The following is a 24,742-nucleotide window of genomic DNA, read 5'->3' as shown; positions in this document are numbered from 1 at the left end:
AGTCTATGTTGAAGAAATAAAACCAACAATAAAAATTGTCTGGAAACTATAGTCTCGCCTTACAAAGCTAACTTTGGAAACAACGTAAATATAACAAGATTACAGTGAAAGAACAGCTCATCCAAGTGTACAAAATAGTTTCATAAAAATGACAATTTGAGTGATAAAAAGAGCATCTGTTGGCATGGTATTGCCTTGGCGTACTCATCAATGGAACTGTAAGGCCCCACAGTCATCCAGCAAACCCTCATTATATGTGACAGGATTTAGGACTTAAAGCATTATTCGTTGTTCAGTGTTACAAAAACCTAAACCAAGAGCGATTATATTTCTAATAACAATATTTGATTGCAACGTTCCCCATGTCAGAATGAATAACCAAAGGGTGCCAAATACTTTCCATTGAGAAGTGAAGCCTCTTTGGAGAAATCCATTAATATTCAAAAATTTTCCTTTCATAATATATAGTTATTTTAGAACTTCAGCTGTGAATCATTTTGCTAAGTAAAGGCAGACTTTATACTCTAGGTTGGCATTCACTGAGATTACAACTAGATAACAATCAGGGACAAATCGATAAATACAGGCTTAGTCACTTCATGATACAAGGCTGGCACGAAGCTTAATCACTTAATGTGCTCTTCAGATCCCCATCTGCATAATACATTTTTTTACTTGATAATATTTCTTTTGATAACATTTCTTTTTACTTGGTAATATTTCTTTTGATGAAGCATGTAATTTTATTCTATAAGCAAATTTAGGAAGTTAAAATTTAAAGTAAAGCATGCCAATATAAAACACAAAGACTGTGTTCTGGTAAAACAATCAATGATAGTTAGACATTTTTTTTTGACAGTAAGAACTATTTTACATTATGCTTTGAAATTAGGAACTTGGCAGTAAATCTTGTTGCTCCTTGAACACCTTGCTGAGTAATGCACTTGTGCCAGAGGCAAAGAGTGCTGACCCCTGGTGGCCTGACCTTCATTTGCCTGAGAGCGGGCAGGGACACACTATGCTCTCTGGGAGCCACGTTCAAGGGTAAGTGATGAGCTGGGAGAGAGTCACACAGAAGAGGTAAAGAGAAGGACAGGACGGAGTAAGAGGAAGAAGAGGGAGAAGTGTAGAGCTGATGATCACAGGGGACCGGAGGAGTGGAGAAGAAATGAGACCTGCCAAAAATAGTTCTCTGTACTACAACCTAATATGTCTCTTAAACATGTTTGTACCATGCTGTTTCTTAACTGGACCTGAATTAGATTCTGTCTGGGGAAATGGTGTTCTTTCACAGACGCAGTGCCAGGGACTGTCAAAAATAAAGCAACAACATACATCAGCACAATTTCTTTTCTTGTCGTGGCAGTTTAAAATATCTATTTCAGGAAATGTGAGGATGCTAACATTTTAAATATTTTACTTTTTAACTTTTTAGTGCAAAGCATCAAATACATTTATTATTATTTTAATGTGGCAAAGTAGTGAGATATGTCTTTTCCAAGTACTATACATTTTGTTCCATGAATTATCTAACATGAATAAATTGATTTTAGGGCGCAATGTGGAAATATGTTAAGAACTATGCTAACACTGGAAAGGCAATACCTACCTAAGTCATCACAATATTAATTAGACAATGAAAAACAAGTAAATTCAGAGAGCTAGCTTACAGGATTCTTAATAAATCTGGGCCAAAGCAGACCATATGAAAAACTTCTAGAGACAATGAGATCTGGACAAATATTTGAGAGAGAGGCAAAGACAGAGAGACAGAATTAAAGGCCATTTTCCACCTGTCCTTTAAGATAACACTACCTGTGCACGAGTCCCAGGAATATTTCCGTAGCCATTTGGCTGAAAAGTGGCTTATGTGAAAGAGATAAAATCCCCGGTGACAGTGCTTTGCCCTTGCAAGTACAATGAATAGTTCCTGACTCATTTAGGCAAAAATCGTCTTTATATTGCCATCAAGGGGTATGTGTGTGTGTGTGTGTGTGTGTGTGTGTGTGTGCACTTTGCCCACATGGGAAGGACCTAGCAGTGTCCCCACCATCCCAGTGGGCTCTGAGGGCACATGATGTCAGGTGCCCTTCAGTAAAATGGAGTCAGAATTATGTGGGAAACCTTTAATAAGTAAAATCTTCTGTTGTTACAGTGTTCACATAAATTGTAGGTAATTCATGATTCCTTGTATGACTAGAATTATTGAAATAGAAGGTATAAATGGAACTAAATGTTTAGGATATTTCATCTGCTCTTTTTTTTTTGCTAGTACCCTACCCTCTAATTAAAATATGTGTGTTACCACTACAGTTGAATATTTGCCCACTTGCCTATGTCCAAGCACACCAAGCAATACTTATCTGCCTTCGTTTATTTGGTGCTCACCATCAGTCCCATTGAAGCTTTCTACTGACCTGGGCTCCTTTGGCCTCTGGGCCTGATATAATGGATTGGTTTCATAAGAATCAGTCAGCTTTTGACCATTCAAGGACTTATTGTTAATTTCTATGTATTCTATTCTTTTAGCTCCTCTCCTTTATCTTTCACCTGTTTTTTTAAGTGTTCTCATGACCTCTTGGGACAGAGAAACGGTGCTGGAGTGAAAGTAAATTGCAGTTCTTTTATTCATTTTTGAGCTAGGGAAAAGTGTAGATTGCATTATTTAAAAATATCTTAATTTAATTGATTATAGAGTTTAAAGAGAAGGCAAAATTCATAAGTCCATGAAATTTAAGAATTGTTTATGGATTTCTCTGATTAAATTCATTTTTTTACATCTTCATAAATGGTTAAAAGATGATTATATCTTTTTTATGTAAAATTTTAACCAGATTATATAAAAAGACATTTAGCATTTTTAGCCATTTATACTATTCTCTACATTTACATTAATATAAAATTTTCCCAGATAGTTTTTAGTGATCATTAAAATAAACCATTAATGGCAGTCAATAAGTGAAGCCACATTTAAAATTCATGAATATATGTACATTTCTCTAGCCTTTTATTGCACATCACAGAGAAATGCCCCATTAACACTTTAGTGGGCTAACCAGTCCTTTATTTATTAATACTCCTGATCTTATCACAAAAGTTAAGAAAAATATCACTTAGCCTTTAGATTTGAAGCATAAACAGAAACATTTATTAAGTAATAAACTATATATCGAAGCAACTGCATACTGCAAACAGGTCTATATAAATACCTGTGGTGAGCCCTGGCTGGTGTAGTTCAGTGGATTGAGCACGGGCCTGCAAACCAAAGGGTCGAGGGTTCGATTACCAGTCAGGGCACAGGCCTGGGTTACAGGCCACGTCCCCAGTGGGAACGCACCTGAGGCAACCACACATTGATGTTTCTCTCCCTCTCTTTCTCCCTTCCCCTCTCTCTAAAAGTAAGTGAATGAAATCTTTCAAAAAATAAATACCTGTGTTGATTAATTTTTTAATGTTAATTAGGGGAAAAAAGGATAAAGTCTTTCTTCTTTGAGTTTTGAATTTATTTGGTAGGTTGTATAAAGAACATATTTAGAATCTTTGTGTACATATGGCTTACAAAGCTATTTTTAGGCCGGCATGTGACTTAATAAGCATTTTGTCTGGAGGTACAAAAAATACAGCTATTTTTCTTAAACATGAGGGGTTTATCAAACAACCATAAAGCAAAATTGAAGTGTTTGTGACTTCTTTTGGTCTTTGCTATCATTCTAGTTTTAACATCAAATGGTTGGTGTGCTACTTATACTGTTGTTGTGAAAATATATCAGAAGTATTTAAGCAGGTAAAAATATGATTACAATTATTGAATACGATAGTTCATTTATGATACTAATTCCTAACTGGGGAAAATGTACATGTATATTTTTAGTATAGAACGTTTACCCAGCATGTCATTAAAGCTCTCAAGTCTTACTATCACGAGCTCTAAGAACAGGATTTTATCTCCATTCTCCCCATTGCTTTCTGACAGACAAAGTGAGCTCATTATGAAAATGTGTTTAAAACAAAAGCATCCCACATGGTGGGGGGGAAAAGATTTAGGTAACATACAAGTAAACATTTCTTTTTCAGCTCTTATTACACTGTGGTAAAAGAATACTCCTCAAAATAAGCAGGTAGAATGTTGCCATTTAGTGAAAGTTAGCAGCTGAGCTAATTGCCAGACTTTGGCCAAGATTACTGTATTTAAAAGAGAAGGTGGTCAGGCAGTGACAGAGTTCCTAGAGCAGGTTCTGTTCTTCAGAGAAAATTAATTTCCTGTAATCAAATGCTGTGGATTATAGTCTTTGTCTTCATCTACCTTGGCCACAGAAGCAATGCCAAGGCTCTTTATTCAGCAACACTGGTCTTCTGTAAAACAAGCACCTACGTAATCAGCACAGACAGATTTCACCTGCTGTATTTTGTAGCTCAGAACACAGCATATTGCGACTTTGAAACTGAAAGCTATCACTTTGTAAGTAACTATATTTGCAAGGCCTTTTTTGGAGAAGGAAAAGAATAACAGCAAGAAACCCACATGTAGACAGAAGTTGTCTTGGTGATGTTTGAAAATGAAATTATAACGCAGTATAGACTTACAGTTGGTAAATAACTCCCAGTCATAGAAACTTTTGTAGGAATATTTAAAAGTAATTCCTAAATGATGTTTAATCGTAGTGAAATAAAAGTGCAATCTTAGTCCTCTTGAATTGTTCAATTTCTGATGTAAGTATACATACACAAACAATCCCCATATACACTCATGCCTATATAACTGATATACTTGCAATTGGGAGATTATTTAAATTCATAATTTAAATAATTCAGCAAAATTTATAAAGAATAAAATTTTGAAAAATTAATCCATTGCATCTGAAAAGTAATCTTTTTCTGTAAGACAAGGGAAAGGATGGAAATTCAAAGAAAGATAGAAAACAAAGATAAAGAAAAATGACCTCAGGTCAGAGAGAAATGGGATACAATCTTATCTTTCTATAGTTGCTATTCTTTTGAATGCTTTCAAAAAATTTTAAGTGTATTATGTAGAGAAAAAGTATCACCCTTCACCTCCTCTGATCTATAAGCTAAATCCCAAGATGTTTCTCCCTGTCTATAGTCATTTTCAGTGCCTGACAGCACCTTTGAGAAGACATTAAAGCACCCTTTAATCCATTTCTTGTTCCAAAGGAAGAGCTTTCTTGCTCTTTAGACTCTGGAATGATTGAATGAGGGTTTTTCCAGCTGAATAAAAGTGGGCTAGCCAGTCCTTTATTTATCATTCTCTATTAGGTACTGAATTTTGACTCAAAACCGATCTAAGTAGTCTATAAAACTGGGGAAAATACTTCATTTTTCCTCCCAAATTTAGTTTTGGAGATCATTCAACTGCTACCAACAAATGAGTAACATACATTCATAATACTTAGGTAAACAAATACACCTCTAACAGAAAAGGAAATAGTTGGATTTTAGTTTGTAAAAAATATAACTAAAAGCATACTTTTACAACCATGCAGTTAGATTAGTCAAAATGTCTGGATTATCTTATTGTTCAATATGATATTTAATACTGTGTGAGGCAACATGATCACATAAATAATCCTAAATTTAGCTACCCTGATTCAGAGTCTAGAGTTAGCTTTGCATTCTTCCATTTTAACATCATTTTGATTCTTAAGTTGATACCCTCTAATATTATAATGTAGGGCCATTATGATTTTATTTTCCATGTTGATTTAGTTTTTCACCTAACACATTAACATGACCCTTTAGAGGTACATGGAGCATATTTGGGGTTGCACTTACAAGACCTTGTTAATGAAATTGGTCTGTGAGAAAGAAAATATGGCAACCAGTCACTTGCCAAGTGCTTTGATTCATAGTGCCCAGTTTTTAGGGACCATCAGGCACAGGGACCCTCCACTCAGCAGCAGTACGCATTTCATAAAGCAGTAGATGCTGTTCCATTAGGTGTGGAAATAGATGGTAAATGTCAATATACGTCTTGAGCATTCAGTGAACTTGATAATCACTTTGTGTTTTTTTTCTCATCCTCTTTCCTACAGCCAACCCAACCCGAGCAGGGGGAAGAGAGCCATACCCAGGCTCAGCAGAAGTGATTCGGGAGTCCAGCAGCACCACGGGCATGGTGGTGGGGATAGTAGCCGCTGCCGCCCTGTGCATCCTCATTCTCCTCTATGCCATGTACAAGTACAGAAACCGGGATGAAGGCTCATACCACGTGGACGAGAGTCGAAACTACATCAGTAACTCAGCACAGTCCAATGGGGCTGTTGTAAAGGAGAAACAACCCAGCAGTGCGAAAAGCGCCAACAAAAATAAGAAAAACAAGGATAAAGAGTATTATGTCTGATTCCAAGATCTTAAAAGGACCCTTGTATAGAAATAGTCTTCATTTTATCTGAGACATAATATAAACTTATTTACTTTCCTTTTTATGAAGCACATACAAAAGAAGACAGGGAATGCAATCAGGAAGGAAAGACTGTTTTTAAAAAATAAAAACAAGTATCTCATGCTCTTGTTTCTCCAAAAAAGAAAAAAAAAAGCGGGGGCCAATAAATTCCCTAACATCCACAGTGTTTTCATTTACTCTGCCTGTCTTTATGTTGCTGGAACATTTCTAAAAGACAGTGATGACCGCACGCATTCATAAAGCAAAGGAGTATTACAACATCAAGGCACAACACAAAAACAACACAAAACACAACACACAAAAAAAGAAGCTACCTATGATCCTGGATTTAGCCAAAGTGCTAGCGCTTTCCTGACAAGTCAGATAGTCCTATGGCCAGAGAAGACTGTGTCATTTTGAGTGACTCGACCTGCAAATCCGTAAGAGTTCGCTGCCTGGCGCAAGTGGAGCAGTGGTTGGAACTTGCATTCGAAACAAAGTGCTGGCTTTTTTGAAGACTTGTGTAGGAACACATTCAAAAAGCCCCTTTCTGATTGTGAGGGAAAAAAATAGTATGGAGGCCTTATTTTCAAAACAATGTGAAATATAAGGCACATTTTCACACTAAAATTTCAAAACAAAAACAAGAGGGCATAGATGCAATCACTGGGAAATTTTCATGCACGCTTAATACGTTATTACATATGTTTATATAAAATCCATCTCTGTGTGCTTTCTGGACTGTGGTAAGTGACGTTTTATAGCCTGTTGTATAGAAAATGCAAAATATATCTCTGCTCTTCAGCCATTTTTGGTAAATTCAATGTTATAAGTGTTGCTAAGTATAGGGAGTTTTATGATGTCAGAGCAACAATTATTTCAGGGTTTTTTTTTTCCCCATCATAATAAATTGCCACAATTACTTACTTTTTTAAAATAAAGTTACAATGTAGTGTTTATTCTAAGAAAGATATGTATGAATGTATATAAAAAGATTCAGCTACATTTTTTCTTACATGTACAGCCTTCATTCTGTTACAATTAAGTTTTAGTATTTGTATGAAAGGTGTGAATTAGAAGGTAAAATATATACATATGTATCTTATAATCTTTTTCCCCCAAAATACACTCCCCAAATACACTCACTATTCACATTCACAGACACACACACACAAATCCAGAGTTGACCATCAGATATGATGAAAGACTAAACATATATATACTAACAAATATTTACCAACAAACTGAAAAGCAGGAAGGAAGATACGTAGTTGTGCCAAGGTATTGATGTCAAATGGAGTGATCTTCATCGAGATCATATGCTCCCAAGAAATCCCCAGAATATTTTAGTCCCTAATGAAATGGAACCTTTTCTTATCAAATAGAATATCAATGATACCTTGCTACATGAATATGAACCATTATGTGGGGAGGTTACAGAGCAAAATTAGTTGATATACATCTTAACCCTGGTTGCTGCAATTGAAAACTTTGTTTCCAATAAAATTTTATTTTTCTCTGAACCTCATGTGCATGATAGACATTTTGGAAAGTAAACACTTTCTCAGCTAAGAAAGTATTTTCAGTAATTTTTGATTCTGTATTACTATCCTTTTAAAAACCATTCTCTATTTGTTGATTATTGACTATATTTTAACTTTTGTGGTTTTGCATATGTATCATTAAATGTTCTAATTTAACACACATTAAATAGTAGGAAAGTATAGATTATACACTTGTTTTGCATATTGTTTCAATGATGTTCATAGCAATAAATTATCAACATGAGAAGGTAATGCAAAGGAAATGCATTATTAGATTGATGGCTCGGTATAGATTGGTTGCATTACTTCAACATCTCCTAAAATGATACTAGATTTCATAGAAGAGAAGAATACCTTTACAATTAGCTTTAATCAGCAAAGGCAAAAAATGCAAATCATCTTTTGTAATACTTTAGTTGATTAAAAAATAAAGCCAAGAAGCGGCCTGGATTTCAGACATACAGCACCTTAGAAACATGTACAATTCATAGCAAATCACCACTATCTATGGTTGCCAAGAAATTGTTATATATGAAAAGTTTTAAAGGCTTTTCATGACCTAGAAAGTAGAGGTATAAAACTAAAATTTAATATCCATTACTTATGTTTCAAATTTTTAAAAAAAATTTGCTCGGTTAAAAAATTCATGTCTTTTTTCCCCTCCTCTCATTCAGTCTTACTCAGGGAAAGCCAGTGAAATAAGAAGGTAAATATAAAACCACTAATTTACATCTTGAGGTTATACAAATAAATAGCTGCTTTTCCATTTGATCTATGTAACTTTACCTGGTTTCCATCTGGAAAGATTCTAAAATCTGATAGAAAGTAATGACATTGTTAAGCAGTATATCTATGAAGTGTGTTGTCTGGGACTGATTTCAATGTTTCTTTCCAACATAAACTTTAAAATTTCATGTAATGATGTAATCTAATATTGTCAGTAAAAATATTGCTAATGTTATTGGCCTACACAACATCTAGCAATTTTTTTTTCTTCTTTCTTTTAAAATGGAGAAGGAAAAGAGAGGAACATGAGCTAGGGAGAGAAAAAGACGTGAATAAAACCCCAAGTATCTTCATACCAAAAGTATCAGGGTTCCATGCAGAGTTTGAGGCTAATAGAGGATCTCACACTACCTGGCATAAATTTGATTACATCTCTAGACTGTAACTTTTATGATCGAGTCTGCTTCTTTTTTATTCATGTAATGTGTTGCCTTTTTTAAAAAAAAATACTACAATAATGTGTGATGTGGTCAATCCCTAACACATCAAAGAATGACCACATGACCTTCCCATGCTAGTGCTCTGTGTGACTGGGTATCTAAGGGTTTGGTTTCGTTTTGTTTTTCTGTTGCAAGGCCAATTTATCCATTATTGGAAATGCTAAGCAAGTGGAATTTACTGTTTTGTTAATAAAATATTTCTTAATACAACTGTGGATTTCTTGATTTAAAAAATGTATATGCAACATCATTTGGGGACAAAAATAACACAGAAGGATGCATTTCAAAGGAAAACCAATCCTAAAATAAGCAGGGGAAGAATATCAACTCTGATTTTCCTGGATTTTAATCTTAACTAAGCACCTCTACACTCATAAACTTAAAGATACAGCCATTTAAAATGTACCTTTGTTTATATCTATTAATCTTCCTCTACATGAAATTATAAACTCATAGAACTAGTTAAAAACAAAGATGCTGATTTCATAAATATGGTTTTCTCTATAAAAAGCAATGTAATTCATGTTAAGTAAATCCATGATTACATCCTAACACTATCACTTACTAGCTACAAGTTACCTAAAGTTTCCGTCTCCCTTTTCTCATTAGTAAAGCAAGGGTAATAATGCCAACCCTTATGAAAGTAAGGATAATAAGAACTATTAATATGCCTAGCACAACCAACTGCAAAGAAAAGGTGGTTACTTGTACACTATTATTTTTCATAATAATAATAAACATGAGAAAATATGTCAAAATGGAAATATATATATAAAAGCATGTAAAGAAATACACTTGTTCATTTTTCATATAACTTTTTTTCTGCAAAAGCAAAGTGACATTTTAGAAATCAGATGGCCACCATTTATTTTCTGTACATTTTAGTCCTTTGACAACTTTTTCTTTAATATATTTTATTGATTATGTTATTACAGTTGTCCTATTTTCTTCCACTTTATTCCCCTCTTCCCTGCACACCCCACCTCCCACCAGTATTCCCCCCTTCTTAGTTCATGTCCATGGGTCATGCATATAATTTCTTAGCATCTCCATTTCCTATACTATTCTTAACCACCCCTATTTTGTACCTGCTGATTATGCTTTTTATTCCCTATACCTTTTTCCCCATTCTCCCCCCTTCCTGCTGATAGCACTCCATATGATCTCTATTTCTGTGATTCTGTTCCTGTTCTAGTTGTTTGCTTAGTTTGTTTGGGGACTTTTTTTTTTTAGGTTTAGTTGTTAATACTTGAGTTTGTTGTCATTTTACTGTTCATTATTTTTTACCATCTTCTTTTTGTTAGATAAGTCCCTTTAACATTTCACATAATAAGGGCTTGGTGATGATGAACTCCTTGAACTTGTCCTCATCTGGGAAGCACTTTATCTGCCTTTCCATTCCAAATGATAGCTTTGCTGGATAGAGTAATCTTGATTGTAGGTCCTTGCTTTTTATGACTTTGAATACTTCTTTCCAGCCCTTTCTTACCTACCAGATTTCTTCTTACCTACCAGGTTTCTTTTGAGAAATCAGCTGATAAGTCTTATGGGAACTCCTTTGTAAGTAACTCTCTTCTCTTGCTGCTTTTAAGATTCTCTCCTTATCTCTCATCTTGGGTAATGTAATTATGATGTGTTTTGGTGTGTGATTCCTTGGGTCCAACTTCTTTGGGACTCTGAGCTTCCTGGACTTCCTGGAAGTCTATTTCCTTTGAAAGATTGAGGAAGTTCTCCATTATTTTTTCAAATAAGTTTTCAATTTCTTGGTCTTCTTCTTCTCTTTCTGGCACCCCTATGATTTGGATGTTTGAATGTTTAAAATTATTCCAGAGGCTCCTAAGCCTCTCCTCATTTTTTGAATCCTTGTTTTTTCATTTTGTTCCAGTTGAATGTTTATTTCTTCCTTCTGATCCAAACTGTTGATTTCAGTCCTTGTTTCCTTCCCCTCACTGTTGGTTCCCTGTACATTTTGCTTTATTTCATTTTGCATAGCCTTCACTTCCTCTATTTTGTGACCATACTCACCAATTGCTGTGAGCATCCTGATTACCAGTGTTTTGAACTCTGCATCTGATAGGTTGGCTGTCTCTTCATTGCTTAGTTCTATTTTTGGAGCTTTGATCTGTTCTTTCATTTGGGCCATATTTCTTTGTCTTAGTGCACCTGTTATGTTTTAAGGGGTGGAGCCTTAGCTATTCACCAGGGTACGACAACCCACATGGCTACATTGTGGTGCTGTATGTGGGGGAGGGTTCTGAAAGGGAACAATGTGTCTTGCTTGGGTATTGGCTGGCTTTCAGTCACTTCCTCCACTACCCACAAGCAAATTGGGCCCTTCTGGTGCTGATTCCCAGGTGGATGGGTTTGTGTACATTCTAGAACCCCATGGGTCTCTCCAGTGAACGCTCCTGTGAGTCTGAGAGTTTCTCCCACCACTGCAATCCCTACAGGTTTTTACAGCCAGAGGTTTTGGGGTTTCTTTTCCCACATTGGAACCCTGGGTTGTGAGGTCTGTCTTGTTCCCCAGTCATTCCTCCCAGTTTATCCACATGGAAATGTGAGACTGCCAGCTGCTACCTTACCTCATGTTCTCTTTGCCCTAGCTGCATGTCTCTGCCCCTCCTACAGGTCTGGATGAATGTCTCTTCTTTAACTCCTTGGTTGTTGGACTTTCGTACAGTTCAATTTTCTGCCAGTTCTGGTTGTTTTTGTTTTTAAATTGGTTGTTGTCCTTCTTTTGGTTGTACAAGGAGGCACAGTGTGTCTACCTATGCCTCCATCTTGGCTAGAGTCTTTAGACCCTTAATTGACAACTTTTTTAAAACTCTGGATTTTGAAAATAATCTTCTGACAGAAAAGCATGACTTCGTTATTTTCTTCTTCTACAGTACAAGGTTTGAACATGATCACTGAATCCATTTTGTACCATCTCAATCTAGATACATTATTTCTTTCTTAATATTAACTCATGACTTTTAAATGTAATGAGGGAACAATCCACATTCTTTTAGTGTCTAAGTTAAAGGCTATATAATTTAACTTACCTTAAAAATGTCCAAAATTTCAAAAATGGTGACTTTATAAAATTTATTAGTAAACAGATTAAGGACTCAATCTGTGGAACATAGATCTCTAGGGTCCAATGATTAGGCATCAGGGGTTACTAACTTCTAATAATAGTTATAAAACTTGGCAGATATACTTAGAGGAGTATTTTCTTGGGAAGAGAGTGAAATTTTTCATTTCTGTAAATCATTCAAACCTATAATAATCTGTACAAAAATCAAGCTGATTTAATTTAGCTTGATTAAAATCAAAATGACCTGACCCAAAGTTTTTGGTGATTTTTGCTAGGTCATCCAAATTGTGTAGAAATAGTATTACATGTCATAGTTCAATTTCCATAAAACAGTACAACTTGTGTTTCCTGAACATTTTTTTACATTTTAATTGTGGGGATGGGTATGAATGCTCATTTTGCATTCAGACAGATTTCAGTGAAGTATAGGCATTTGTTTTACACATAGGACATACCATACACATTAGAACATACCTAGTCTATGAAATGAATTATTTGTATGGACATTTATAGATGTCCTCTGAACTTCCAACTGGAACTAAGAAATGTATGAGGAATCTAAAAGCTGAGCTTAGGAGGTTGGGACCAGAGAACTACCTCAGAATGATCTCAAGACCACCATTTGTAAGCACAGGTGCAAAGAATGCCACAGGAAAAAAAGTGAGATTCTGCTTTTCTGATTTGATTCATGTATTGAAAAATGTAAAAAATTAAAATTTTCTACAATTACATGTTTATCAAGAATAAAATATAGAAGAGAAAACCATTTAGGGACAGAATGAACTCTAATTAGAGGAATAAAATGGGTTGTTACATGATTATACAATTTTACACTAACAATTTAATCACTGAGGGTACTCAAATTAAAATGTACTAAATACCTACTTCTTTGAACCTAGTGAACTCTATGAGAAACATGAGGTGCACATCATATTAGCTTCCTGAAGTAAGTATCAGCAAATAAAACAGATGAAATAATTATGGGTAAAGGGCTTTATTAGGTTGGTATTTCTCACTCTTTAACCTTGTTCCTGTGGAATACCCTAAACAGCTTATTAGCTTACTATTCACAAAAAAATGATAAAACCTAAATCAAATAAATTGGACTTGAACAAAATGTGAGCAGTCAAAAGAGTAGAAAAGATTCTTATTTTTCAAGACAAAATTCTTAAAATGATTATTTTTTCTCTTGCTGTTATGGTGTGGAATGTTCCATATTTTGGACGTTTCAATATACTTGACTTTAAAAGAATCTAGTATATGAAAATCTAGATAGCTTTTAGTTTCACAAAATGATTTTCCATAAGATGTCTTTATATACCATATCCTTCTAATACATTTAAAATTGAATTCTCTCTATAAAACTTAATTCATAAAAATATTAAACATATGGCCTTTGTAAAGAACATGTATGAAGGACTCATGGTCATGGACAAAGGGTGGGGATTGACTGGTGGAAGAAAGGTGGGGCAGGGGAGAGGAAAAATTGGGACAACTGTAACTGAACAATAAAAAAGGAAGAAATAGTAGAAATCCAACCCTAGTTGAAAAAATAAGTATATAAAGTTTAAAAGTATAGCTATTTTGTCAATGATACTTCACATTTTTAGAAGTCATTACAGTCTAGTGAATTTGAAACTGATTATTTCATTTTGATATATTTGACACTTGTAAAATCCCTTAAAGTTGTCAGGGAAATGATTATCACTTATTTCCTACTAACAGAGTTGGGGCCACAGAGGCTGATTTGCACAGAGTCAGCCGAAGCCAGGCCCAGAGCCCATCATCCACGTTTACACTTGTCATCTTTTCATTCTGCCACAACTAAAAAAGCTTTAGGCAACTTTCTGTTTAGTAATTTTTGCGGGTCAATTATTAGACAATAGTTTCAAATCCTTTGTCAATTTTTCCTCTCATCCAGGAATTTTGTTGGATTATAGATGAGACCTACTATGAAATATTTGATTCAATTCCTTATTTGGAATTGAACTATCTGTGCTAGATCGGCTATATAAATAAATCTCTTCTCATTTTAAATAATATATTGTTCATTAGATTTATTTCGAAATCCTCTATGCATTTTCAGAAATCTTCATTTTTCTCAAAATGTTACTGAGTTCAAAATTTCCAGTATCTAAAATGCCAGTGAATCTAATAAAATATTCAAGTTTTATAAAGATGAAAAGAATTCATGAAACTAACTTTCAATGAAACACTTCGAATTTATATATATTTATCTATTCACATTGTTGCAACTCATTTTGTTTATATTGTTTCCAGGTGTTTATGCTTTCTGTGGTACATCAATACATATGCATTTTGTTCTATATGTGGTCTATGGTCCTTGAAAACTTAGCAGTATGTTTAACATACTTAAAATCCCTCTGAGGAATAAAAGGTACTAGAAGTAGTCTTTCAGTATCCCTGCTTTTTTTCAAAATGGCTCTAATGTTCCTACATATGGTATCAATTGCTCTCCCAATTTTTCTGGGTAATGAATGTAACAGAGATAAAGAACATCTTAGACCCTGTCTCTGTAAGGAAAACATGATCAGATTTTGAGCAATAGGCATGTTAGGGAATCTTATTTATTTCGCTCATCTTCTCCTGATTCAGTATAAACGTATAACTTTGCATTAGGCTACTCTTTATAATGAAAAATCAAAATATTTCTCCATAATGCCTGTCATATAATCTAATGAAATGAACTGCCTGTCATATAATCTAATGAAATGAACATGTGCTGAAGTATAGGAACCACCAATTTGAGACCACGACATTATTGGGCATTTATAGTGATTCCAGCTCATGATTTTAGTGCTTTCCATCCTTGTGAAGTGGCATTTCCAGGATGTGAGAGTATTAATGTTTCTGTATTTTACATGATAATTAGTACATCTAATTCTTGTATTAATCACTGGCTATCAGTTGTGACGGGACCAACATAATGAAGATCCTTGAGCTATAAGCCAGATTTCAGATTAAATTTTACCTGCATCACCCATAGTGGAAGTCAAATTTATGTGAGTTCATATTCAACACATCCTTAACTTTCTCAAGCTTTACCATAATCATCTTTTACAACTGTGCCCACAGTATTTCAAGTAAATCATTACTTTAAGGTACCTATAAAAAATTATCACTAAGTCAGGAATGTTGAGGTGCTGCTGAGGAGTTTATCCCATAAAGTTGGTATGGCCCAGGAGACAGATCCAAGATGGACCAGCATAGGTGGACGCAGAGATCCCTCCCTAGCCAGGACACATCAAATGTACACCTATATTTAGAGACATTCTCCTGAGAGACAACTGTGAGCTAATGGAACAGCTTCTACACAACAAGCAAGAAAGACGGCACAGAGATCAGGGAACTGCGAGAACTCTCCAGGAGCTGAGGAAATAATGCAGGATTGGGAGAACCAGTGAGCACCACTTCCCATGCACACAAACAGTGGGCATAAGCTGAATCTAGTTTCTCTGGCTGACCTGTAGGGTACTGGAATGCATCCCCAGCCACCCCTCCTAGAGCTACACCCAGAACAAAGAGGAGGGCACCAGTACATGCATATAAGGGGCCCCTCCACCTGGTGATTGATCCAGCAGGTACAGCAGAGTGCTGCTTCAGGAACCCATAGACTGTGCAACAGGTGGGCTGCCCCACTCAAAGAGAGTTTGGAGCTTTCAAAATGCAACAGAATTTGCCTACAGTGCTACCCTGTCCAAAAATAAAATGCAGAGGCAGTTGGGTGCTGCTGAGCATTCACATAAGGCCGCACTTCTTGGAGAGAGTATGGAGCTAGCAAACCACTGTGGTACTCATGGGCACAACCACTCCACCCAGAGAAAGTGTGGAGACAGCAAGGCACTGCAGCATGTGCATGTGCAACTGCCCACCTGAAGCAAGTACAGAGCTACCAAAACATTGTGGCCTCTACACACAGGGCTGTCCCGTGCAGACTTAGTGTGGCACTGCTGTGCTTGTGGACAGGGTGGCCCCAGCTGGACACAGTGCAGAAACCGCAAAGCATGGCTGTGCATGCATGGCAGGCTTCCCCAGGAGGAGAAAAGATGGTATTAGTGAGGCAAAAAAACCTCTCACTGGTAAAGGCATATATAAAATAACCACAGTGAATCAACTACATGAAAAGCTAAAATGAAAGTTAAACTACAGTAGTAGAAAAATTAATTAAAAGTCTAATAAATAATAAAGGGATACACAGAACAAAAAATAAAAAAAATGACTTCAAAAAATAAAAACAGGAGAGTAAAAGTGCAGTGCTTTTAGAATTCAATTAACCTGAAATGTCTATTAGCCTAAAAGAGACTGCTATAGATATAGATGAATATATATAGGTATAAAATTCATGGTAATCATTAACAGGAAAACACACAAAAATATATACACAAAAAGAGAAAGTAGTCCAGTCAAACCAATAAAGAAATCCAACATATCAAAAGGGAAGAGATCAAGAGAAGGGAAGAACAGAGAAGAACATTGAAAACAACCAAAAAAGCCCCCCACAATTAGCATATGGCAGTGAGCACATATCTATTAATAATTACTTTAAATAAAAATGGACTAAAATACCCAATCAAAAAACATAGGATGGAAGAATAGATTTTTAAAAATGACTCATCTCTATGTTGCTTACCAGAGACTCATTTCAGATCAAAAGACACACACAAAGTAAAGGAATGGAAAAATATATTTCATGTAAATAGACATTAGAAAAACAAAAACCTATGGTAGTACTTATATGAGACAAGAGACTTTAAAACAAAGGTTCTAGCAAGAGACAAAGAACATTTTATAATGAGATAGTGATCAATCCAACAAAAGGATATAACTCTAAAACATCTACACATCAATGTAAGAACACCTAAGTATATAAAGCAAATATTGATGGAAACAAAAAAAAGAGATGGATAGTAAGACAACAATATTAGGAAATGTTAACATACCATTGACATCACAGAATAGATTATCCAGGCATAATATAAACAAGAAAACAATGGCCTTAAAAGAAACATTACAGTATATGGAGTTAATTGATATTTTTAGAGCACTTCACCAACAACAGCAAATTATATATTCTTTTCACATATACATGCAACATTTTCCAGGATCAACCATGTTAGGCCAAAAATAAGTCTCAATAAATTCAATAAAATTTAAATCATATCAAGCTCTTTCTTTAATCACAACTACATCAACTTGGAAATCAATTGCAAGAAGAAAATTGAAAAACACAGAAACACACAAACGTTACATAACAAGCAACTAAACAAATGATTGAGTTAAAATTAGATTAGGGAAAAAAGTCAAGATACCTTGAGACAAATAAATATAAAAACACAATGATTCTATGGGACATAGCCAATACAATCCTAAGAGAGAAATTCTACCTCAACATCAGAAAAAATCTCAAATCAATGATTTAAACTTACACCTAAAGGAACTAGAAAAAGATTAAGAAACAAAGCCCAGAATAAGTAGAAAGAAGGAAATAATAAAGATCAGAGCAAAAATAAGTGAAACAGTCTAAAAACACAATAGAAAACATCTATGAAAACAAGAGCTGGTTCTTCAAAAAGATAAGCAAAATCAATAACTAGACAGATTCATTAAGAAAAAAAGATCAAGGACCCATATAAATAAAATCATAAATGATACTTGTCTTTCACAGCTGGCTTATTTCACTTAGCATAATAATCTCCAGTTCCATCCATTCTGTCGCAAAAGGTAGCGATTCCTTCTTCTTCTCTGCTGCATGGTATTCCATTGTTCAAATGTACTAGTTTTTTTATCTTCTCATCTACTGATGGGCACTTAGGCTGTTTCCAAATCTTGGCTATTGCAAATAGTGCTGCTATGAATATGGTGGTGCATAAATTCTTTTGAATCAGTGTTTCCGGATCCTACCAGTATATTTCCAGAAGTAGAATTGCTAGGTAAAAAGGCAGATGCATTTTTAGCTTTTTGAGTAACTTGCATACTGTTTTCCACAGTAGCTGCACTGGTCTGCATTTCCACAAACAGTGCACTAGGGTTCTCTTCTCTTCACATCCTCACCAGCACTTATTTGTTGATTTATTAATGATAGTCATTCTGACAGGTGTGAGGTGATAACTCATTGTGGTTTTAATTTGCATCTCTCTGATGGTTAGTGATGCTGAGCATCCTTTCATGTGCCCTCTGTATGTCCTCCTTGGGGAAGTGTCTATTTAGGTCCTTTGCTCATTTTATTTTTTATAAGATTTTTTTTTGGATTTTATTTATTTATTTTTAGAGAGGGAAGGGAGGGAGATAGAGAGACAGAGAGAAACATCAATGTGCGGTTGCTGGGGGTCATGGCCTACAACCCAGGCATGTACCCTGGCTGGGAATCGAACCTGCGACAGTTTGGTTTGAAGCCTGCACTCAATTCCCTGAGCTATGCCAGCCAGGGCCCTTTGCCCATTTTTTAATTGGATTGTTTATATTTCTGGTGTTGAGCAATATGAGTTCTTTATATATTTTTGAGAATAAACCCTTGTCCAATGTATCATTGTCAAATATGTTTTCCCATTCAGTAGGTTCCCTTTTCATTTTGATGATGGTTTCTTTAGCTGTGCAGAAGCTTTTTAACTGGATGTTTTCCCATTTCCCCTAAGAGATATATTGGCAAAAATACTGCTATGTGAGATAACAAAATTTTATTGCCTGTGTTTTCCTATAGAATTTTTATCATATCACAACTTATATTTAAGTTGTTTATCCATTTTAAGTTTTCCTGGTGTATGGTATAAGATGGTGGTCTACTTTCATTTTTTTGTATGTACCATCCCCATTCTCCCAACACCATTTATTGAAGAGACTGTATTTACTCTATCATATGCTCTTGCCTCCTTCGTCAAATATTAATTGACCCTAAAGACTGAGTTTATTTCTTGGCTCTCTATTCTGTTCCATTGATCTATGTGTCTGTTCCCATGCTGGTACCAGGCTGTTTTGATAACAGTGGCTTTGTAATATAGTTTGATATCAGGTAATGTGATCTCTCCAACTTGTTCTTCTTTGTTCTCCAACTCTCTTTCTCAGGATTTCTGAGGCTCTTCAGGGTCATTTTGGGTTTCATATAAATTTTTGGTGAAAGACAAATACCATATGTTCTCACTTATAAGAGAAATCTAATGAATAAAATAAACTAATGAGCAAAACAAAACCAGAGGCATAGAATCATGGAAGACACTCACAGTGGGGAGGGGTGAAGTGGGGACTAATTGAAAAAAGGTGAAGGGATTAGTCAAAGAACTCATGAAAAGTACCCATGGACAATGTTGAGGAGACTGAGTATGGAAGTGGGGTGCTGGCTGAGTGTATAGGGGTGAAGGGGGAAAAGAAGGACAACTGTAGTAGCATAAATAAAATATTTTTAAATGAAAATCAGAAATGAAAAAGAAGTGAAAACTGAAATCACAGAAATACAAAGGAATATAAGAAAAATACTATGAACAACAAATATGCCAACAAATTGGGCAACCTGTAAGAAATGGATAAATTCCTGGAAACATACAATCATCCAAGATTGAATCAAGAAGAAACAGAAATTCTGAAAAGAACTGATAACAACAAAATCAATTCAGTAATCAAAAAACTTTCAACATACAAAAGTTCTGAAAAAGAGCTTCAGAGGGGAATTTTACCAAACATGCAAAGAAAAAGTAATACCTATCCTTCTCAAATGAGTCTAAAAAACTGAAGAGGAAGAAAAGTTCCCCAAATCATTTTACAAGGCCAGAATCAGCCAATAACAAAACCAAACAAAGATACTACAATAAAAAATTATTACAGGCTAATATTGCTCATGAACATAGATGAAAAACCCTGAACATAATATTAGTAAACTGAATTCAACAATATTTTAAAAAGGCCATACAGCATGAACAAGTGAGATTTATTTCTCAGATGTAAGCTTGGCTCAATATCCTCAAATAAATTGAAGTGATACACCACGTAAACAAAATGAAGAATAAAAATCATATGATCATATCAAAAGATGCAGAAACAGCATCTGACAAAATCCAACATAGGTTTATGATAAAATTTCTCAGCAAAGTAGGGACAGAGGGAACATACTTCACCTTAATAAAAGCCATATATGCTAAACCCACAGCTAACATCATACCCAATGATGTATATCTGAAAGCTTTTTCTTTAAGATAAGAAACAATACAAAGATATCCACTTTCACCACTTTTATTGCACAGAGTACTGGAAGTCCTAGCCATAGTAATCATACAAGAAAAAGAAATAAAAGGCATCCAAATTGGAAAGAAATAAGTAAAACTATCATTATTCACAGAGGACAGGAAACTATACACAGAGAATCCTAAAAATTCCAACAATAACCTATGAGAACTGAAAATGTAAATCAGTACTATAGCCAGATACAAAATTAATATTAAAATTCAGTTGCATTTTTATATACCAATAATAAACTCTGAGAAAGAGAAATTAAGAAAACAATTTCATTTACAATTGCTTCAAAACAAATAAAATACCTGGAAATGAATTTACCAGGGAGGTAGAATATCTGTACTTGGAAAACTATAAGACATGAAAGAGAAAATTGAAGATATAAATAAGTGAAAGGCTGGCTATACCATGTTCATGGATAGGAAGAATTAACATTGTTAAAATGTCAATACTACCCAAATCAATCTGTAAATTCAGTGCAATCTCTGTCAAAATACCAAAAGCATTTTTTTACATAACCACACAAATAATCTTAGATTTTATATGGAATCACAAAAAACCCAAGTAGCCAAAGCAATCTTGAGAAAGAAAACAAAGTTGGAAGCATCACAGTACCTGATATCAAATTATACTAGAAGGCTTATAATAATCAAAACAGCATATAATGATGTAAAAACATACACATAGATCAAAGAGATATATAGAGAGCCAGAATATGAACTCAAACTTATATAGTCAATTAATCTATGACAAAGGAGGCAAAACTATAGGAGTTTAATATAGTCTCTTCAATAAATTGTGTTGTGTATACTAAAGAGATGCATGCACAGAAATAAAACTGAATAACTGTCTTATACAATATATAAGAATAATCTCCAAATGGATTAAAGACTTAAATGTAAAACCTATAAAAGAAATATAGACAGCAAATCTTTGCTGTCATTCTCAGAAATATTTTCGGTGGGTATTTGTCTCCTCAAGCCAGAGAAACAAAAGAAAATGCAAACAAATGGGAGTTTTCAAACTCAAAACCTTTGCACAGTGTAGCAAAACATCAACAGAATATAAAGACAACGTACTAAATGGGAAAAGATATTTGCCAATGATAAGGAGTTAATCTGAAAGTGTATAAGGAACTCATACAAGTTCACACTAAAAAAAATAAATAATACCATTAAAAATGGGCAATTGACCTGAATAGACATTTTCTCAAAGAGAACATACAGATGGCCAAAAGATACATGAAAAGATGCTCAATATCACGAATCATTTTGGAAATGCAAATTAAAACCACAATGAGATATTACTTCAAACCTGTCAGGATACCTATCATTAATAAATCAACAAACAACAAATGCTGACAAATGTGCAGAAAAGGAAATCTTTGTGCATAGTTGTGAGATTGCAAATTGCTGCAGCCATCATAGCAAACAGTATGGAAGTTCCTCAAAAATTAAAAATAGGTCTACCATATGACCCAGCAATTACATTTCTGGGTTTTTACCTGAAGAAATCTAAAGCACTAATTTAAAAATATATGTGTATCCCTATGTTCACCAAAGTGTTATCTATAATAACCAAGATATGTAGGTAACCCAAGTGTACACCAATAGATGAATGGTTAGAGAAGTGGTACGTATATACAATGGAACATCACTGAGCCATGAAAGAAAAGAAATCTTGCCATTTTTGACAGCACGGATGGACCTAGAGGGTATTATACTAAGTGAAATATCAGACAGGCAAGTACCATATGGTTGCATTCATGTGTGCAATTAAAAAAGCAAACAAATAAAACAGAAACAAACTCACAGATACAGAAAACAAATTGATGGTCACCAGCTGGGTGGAAAAGATGAAAGGGATTAAGAAGTACAAATTTCCAGAAGTCACTGGGATGTTAAATCCAGCGCAGGAATATAGGCAATAATATTATAATAACTTTGTTTGGTATCAGATAGGCACTGGACATATCCATCACTTTGTAAATGCCTGATCACTATGTTGTATACCTTAAACTAATACAATAGTGTATGTCAACTGTAGTTATAAAATAACATTTAAAAAATTAAATGTACTGCAGGATTCCATCACAGCATAGCAGAATAAATAGCCTAGAAGAACCACACTCTACAGTAACCAGTCCATCGTTTCTGAAGCAGAAAGAGCAGTGCATCCATCACTGTTTATAAATATTTATCAAAAACTCACATGGTAGTGGAACTTGGACTCAAGAAGCAATAGATGAATGAAACTTGGAAAAGTGAAGTCTGGAAATCCCAGCATATCCATGAATTCAGGCAAATTTCAGGTGTCAGAACATGGAATAGAGAACAAGAGTGAACTATTTCAGAGAGGGGTGCTCTGCTTGGGGATAAGTAAACAAATGGGGGTCTGAGGAAAGGTGAGTTACCCAAATAGCATAAGCAGAATGGTTATGCCATTAGTCAGCAGACTAAACTGGCAAAGTCCACAGCAACTTCCTACTCAGGCAAGGCCAACGAGTCCAAGGGTGTCCATTTGGAAGGCAACTTATAGACACCAGAGGGTCTTGCTATGTTAGAAAAGCCTAGAAGCACATTTCCCAAGTGTGATGAGATGGAGATAATTTTATTCTTAAAAGTATCTCTTTAGGAAGACTGCGTTTTCTTGAAAGGCTGGCACTGACAGGTATTCTTGGGCAAAAAGCTCAGACACTGATTAAAGGCATCAATGATGGCCAATATTTTAGAGAAAGAAGTGAATCCAATTCTACCTGAGGCAAAAGAAAAAAAAGGGAGAGAGATGAGAAAATAAAAATAAGTCGAAAGGGAGAGGTAGGTAACAAAGAAGGGGAACAGCTTTGGCTGGTGTGCCTCAGTGGATTGAGTGTGGGCCTGAAAACCAAAGGGTTGCTGATTTGATTCCCAATCAGGGCCCATACCTGCGTTGCGGGTCCCCAGGTCCCCAGCAGGGGGTGCATGAGAGGCAACCACACATTGATATTTCCCTCTCTTATTCCCTTTCCCTCTCTCTAAAAATAAATAAATAAAAATCTTAAATAATAAAAGAAAGAAAGAAGGGGAACAAAACATAGAACTCAGTTAAAAATCCTTCCCATTCCTAAACCTCATTGATCTTCAGCAAAATCACTATTCTCTTGAGGTATAGGTACAAGTAGATTTTTTAATCAAATTCAGTAAAGGGCTGAATGGATCAAATCCAGTAAAAAAAAATGAGTGTCAAATTTAGGTCAAGGCAGGGTGAAACCAAGACAGGATAGAAGAATGTAGAAACTGGAAATGAATGTAACCAAGGGACAATAAGTATAAGGGACCTTTAAACTACAATGGGAATAATTGTGGCATATTTTACACAGTGGATCTAGTATAAAAATTAGCTCACTTTGATCTACAGGGACATAAAAACCCTCAGCTAACACCAAATTTGCACTGGGAAAGTGGGGCGGGGGAAACCCCAACACTACCTGGAAAACTGAAATGTCAAGTTTAATTCAGGACCTTTAGAAAGAATGATGTCAGACTCCTCTGATGATATGTAGTCTAAATCTGAAGTTTCCCATGCATTCTGTGCTTGTACACACAAATTGCTCCAGGGCCAGGAGTTGGTTTCAGCGCATAAAGGCCAAGTGGAGTGGTTGGATATGTTAAAATGAAAATACCTCGGAGAAGGGCTCACATTTGTAATAATATACAGGAGTCACAATGGACATGAAGAATCAGTTTAAATGTCAGATATTGCTTAAAAAGACACTAAAGACAAGTTAATAATAATGTCTACATATATAGAATATGGATTGTTTTGAAGGTTAGCCTCGTGAGATTTTGCAGTAGTTTGCTTCGTTGTTAACTTTGTGTTGTGATAAACTTTACATGTGAACTTTACAGGTGAGGCATTACAGAGAATTTGTGGAGAAGTGCATTAAAAATATAAACAAGCAGCACAAAACAAACTCTGAAAATACAGAGATACAGAGAATGATGGGAGGTAATGGGGAGATCAAGTGGGAAGAGTCAAGTAGGTTAAAACATCCAGCAATCCAGCCAGAGGACTCGTTTCCTCACCATTTAGTTTTGCCGCCCTTCTACACCCTACCACACTTTCCCTCAAGTGTTATGAATGACCTTTAATGTGGCTAGGTTAAAAAGCAGGGGAGGAAGTCAAAGGTAGGACCTAACTTAAAATGATATTCTATTTGAAAATTTTTTTTAAAAAATCACCAGAGGCCTTGCCCCTGTGCTATAAGAAAAACAAG

The 24,742-nt window shown here is 35.1% G+C and overlaps 1 protein-coding gene across 41 annotated transcripts in view; it reads left to right on the top strand.

Annotated features, from left to right (window-relative positions):
- The window catches only part of NRXN1 (neurexin 1), a 1,086,661-nt gene extending 1,077,366 nt beyond the window's left edge, over positions 1–9,295 (top strand). For 13 of the 41 annotated variants that reach the window (XM_036030058.1, XM_036030055.1, XM_028514420.2 and 10 more), the window contains one exon: positions 6,051–9,295. In XM_036030058.1, the coding sequence (XP_035885951.1) occupies positions 6,051–6,358 (308 nt within the window). In that variant the 3' untranslated portion in view covers positions 6,359–9,295. The remainder of the gene's footprint in view (positions 1–6,050) is intronic. The other 28 variants (XM_036030057.1, XM_036030049.1, XM_028514433.2 and 25 more) reach the window with 4 other exon arrangements.
- Positions 9,296–24,742: the final 15,447 nt, after the last annotated feature.

Source organism: Phyllostomus discolor, chromosome 6 (assembly GCF_004126475.2).
Source record: "Phyllostomus discolor isolate MPI-MPIP mPhyDis1 chromosome 6, mPhyDis1.pri.v3, whole genome shotgun sequence".
Classification (NCBI taxonomy): Eukaryota; Metazoa; Chordata; class Mammalia; order Chiroptera; family Phyllostomidae; genus Phyllostomus; species Phyllostomus discolor.
The sequence above is the reverse complement of the archived record's forward strand: the minus strand, read 5'-3'. Positions and strand labels throughout refer to the sequence as shown.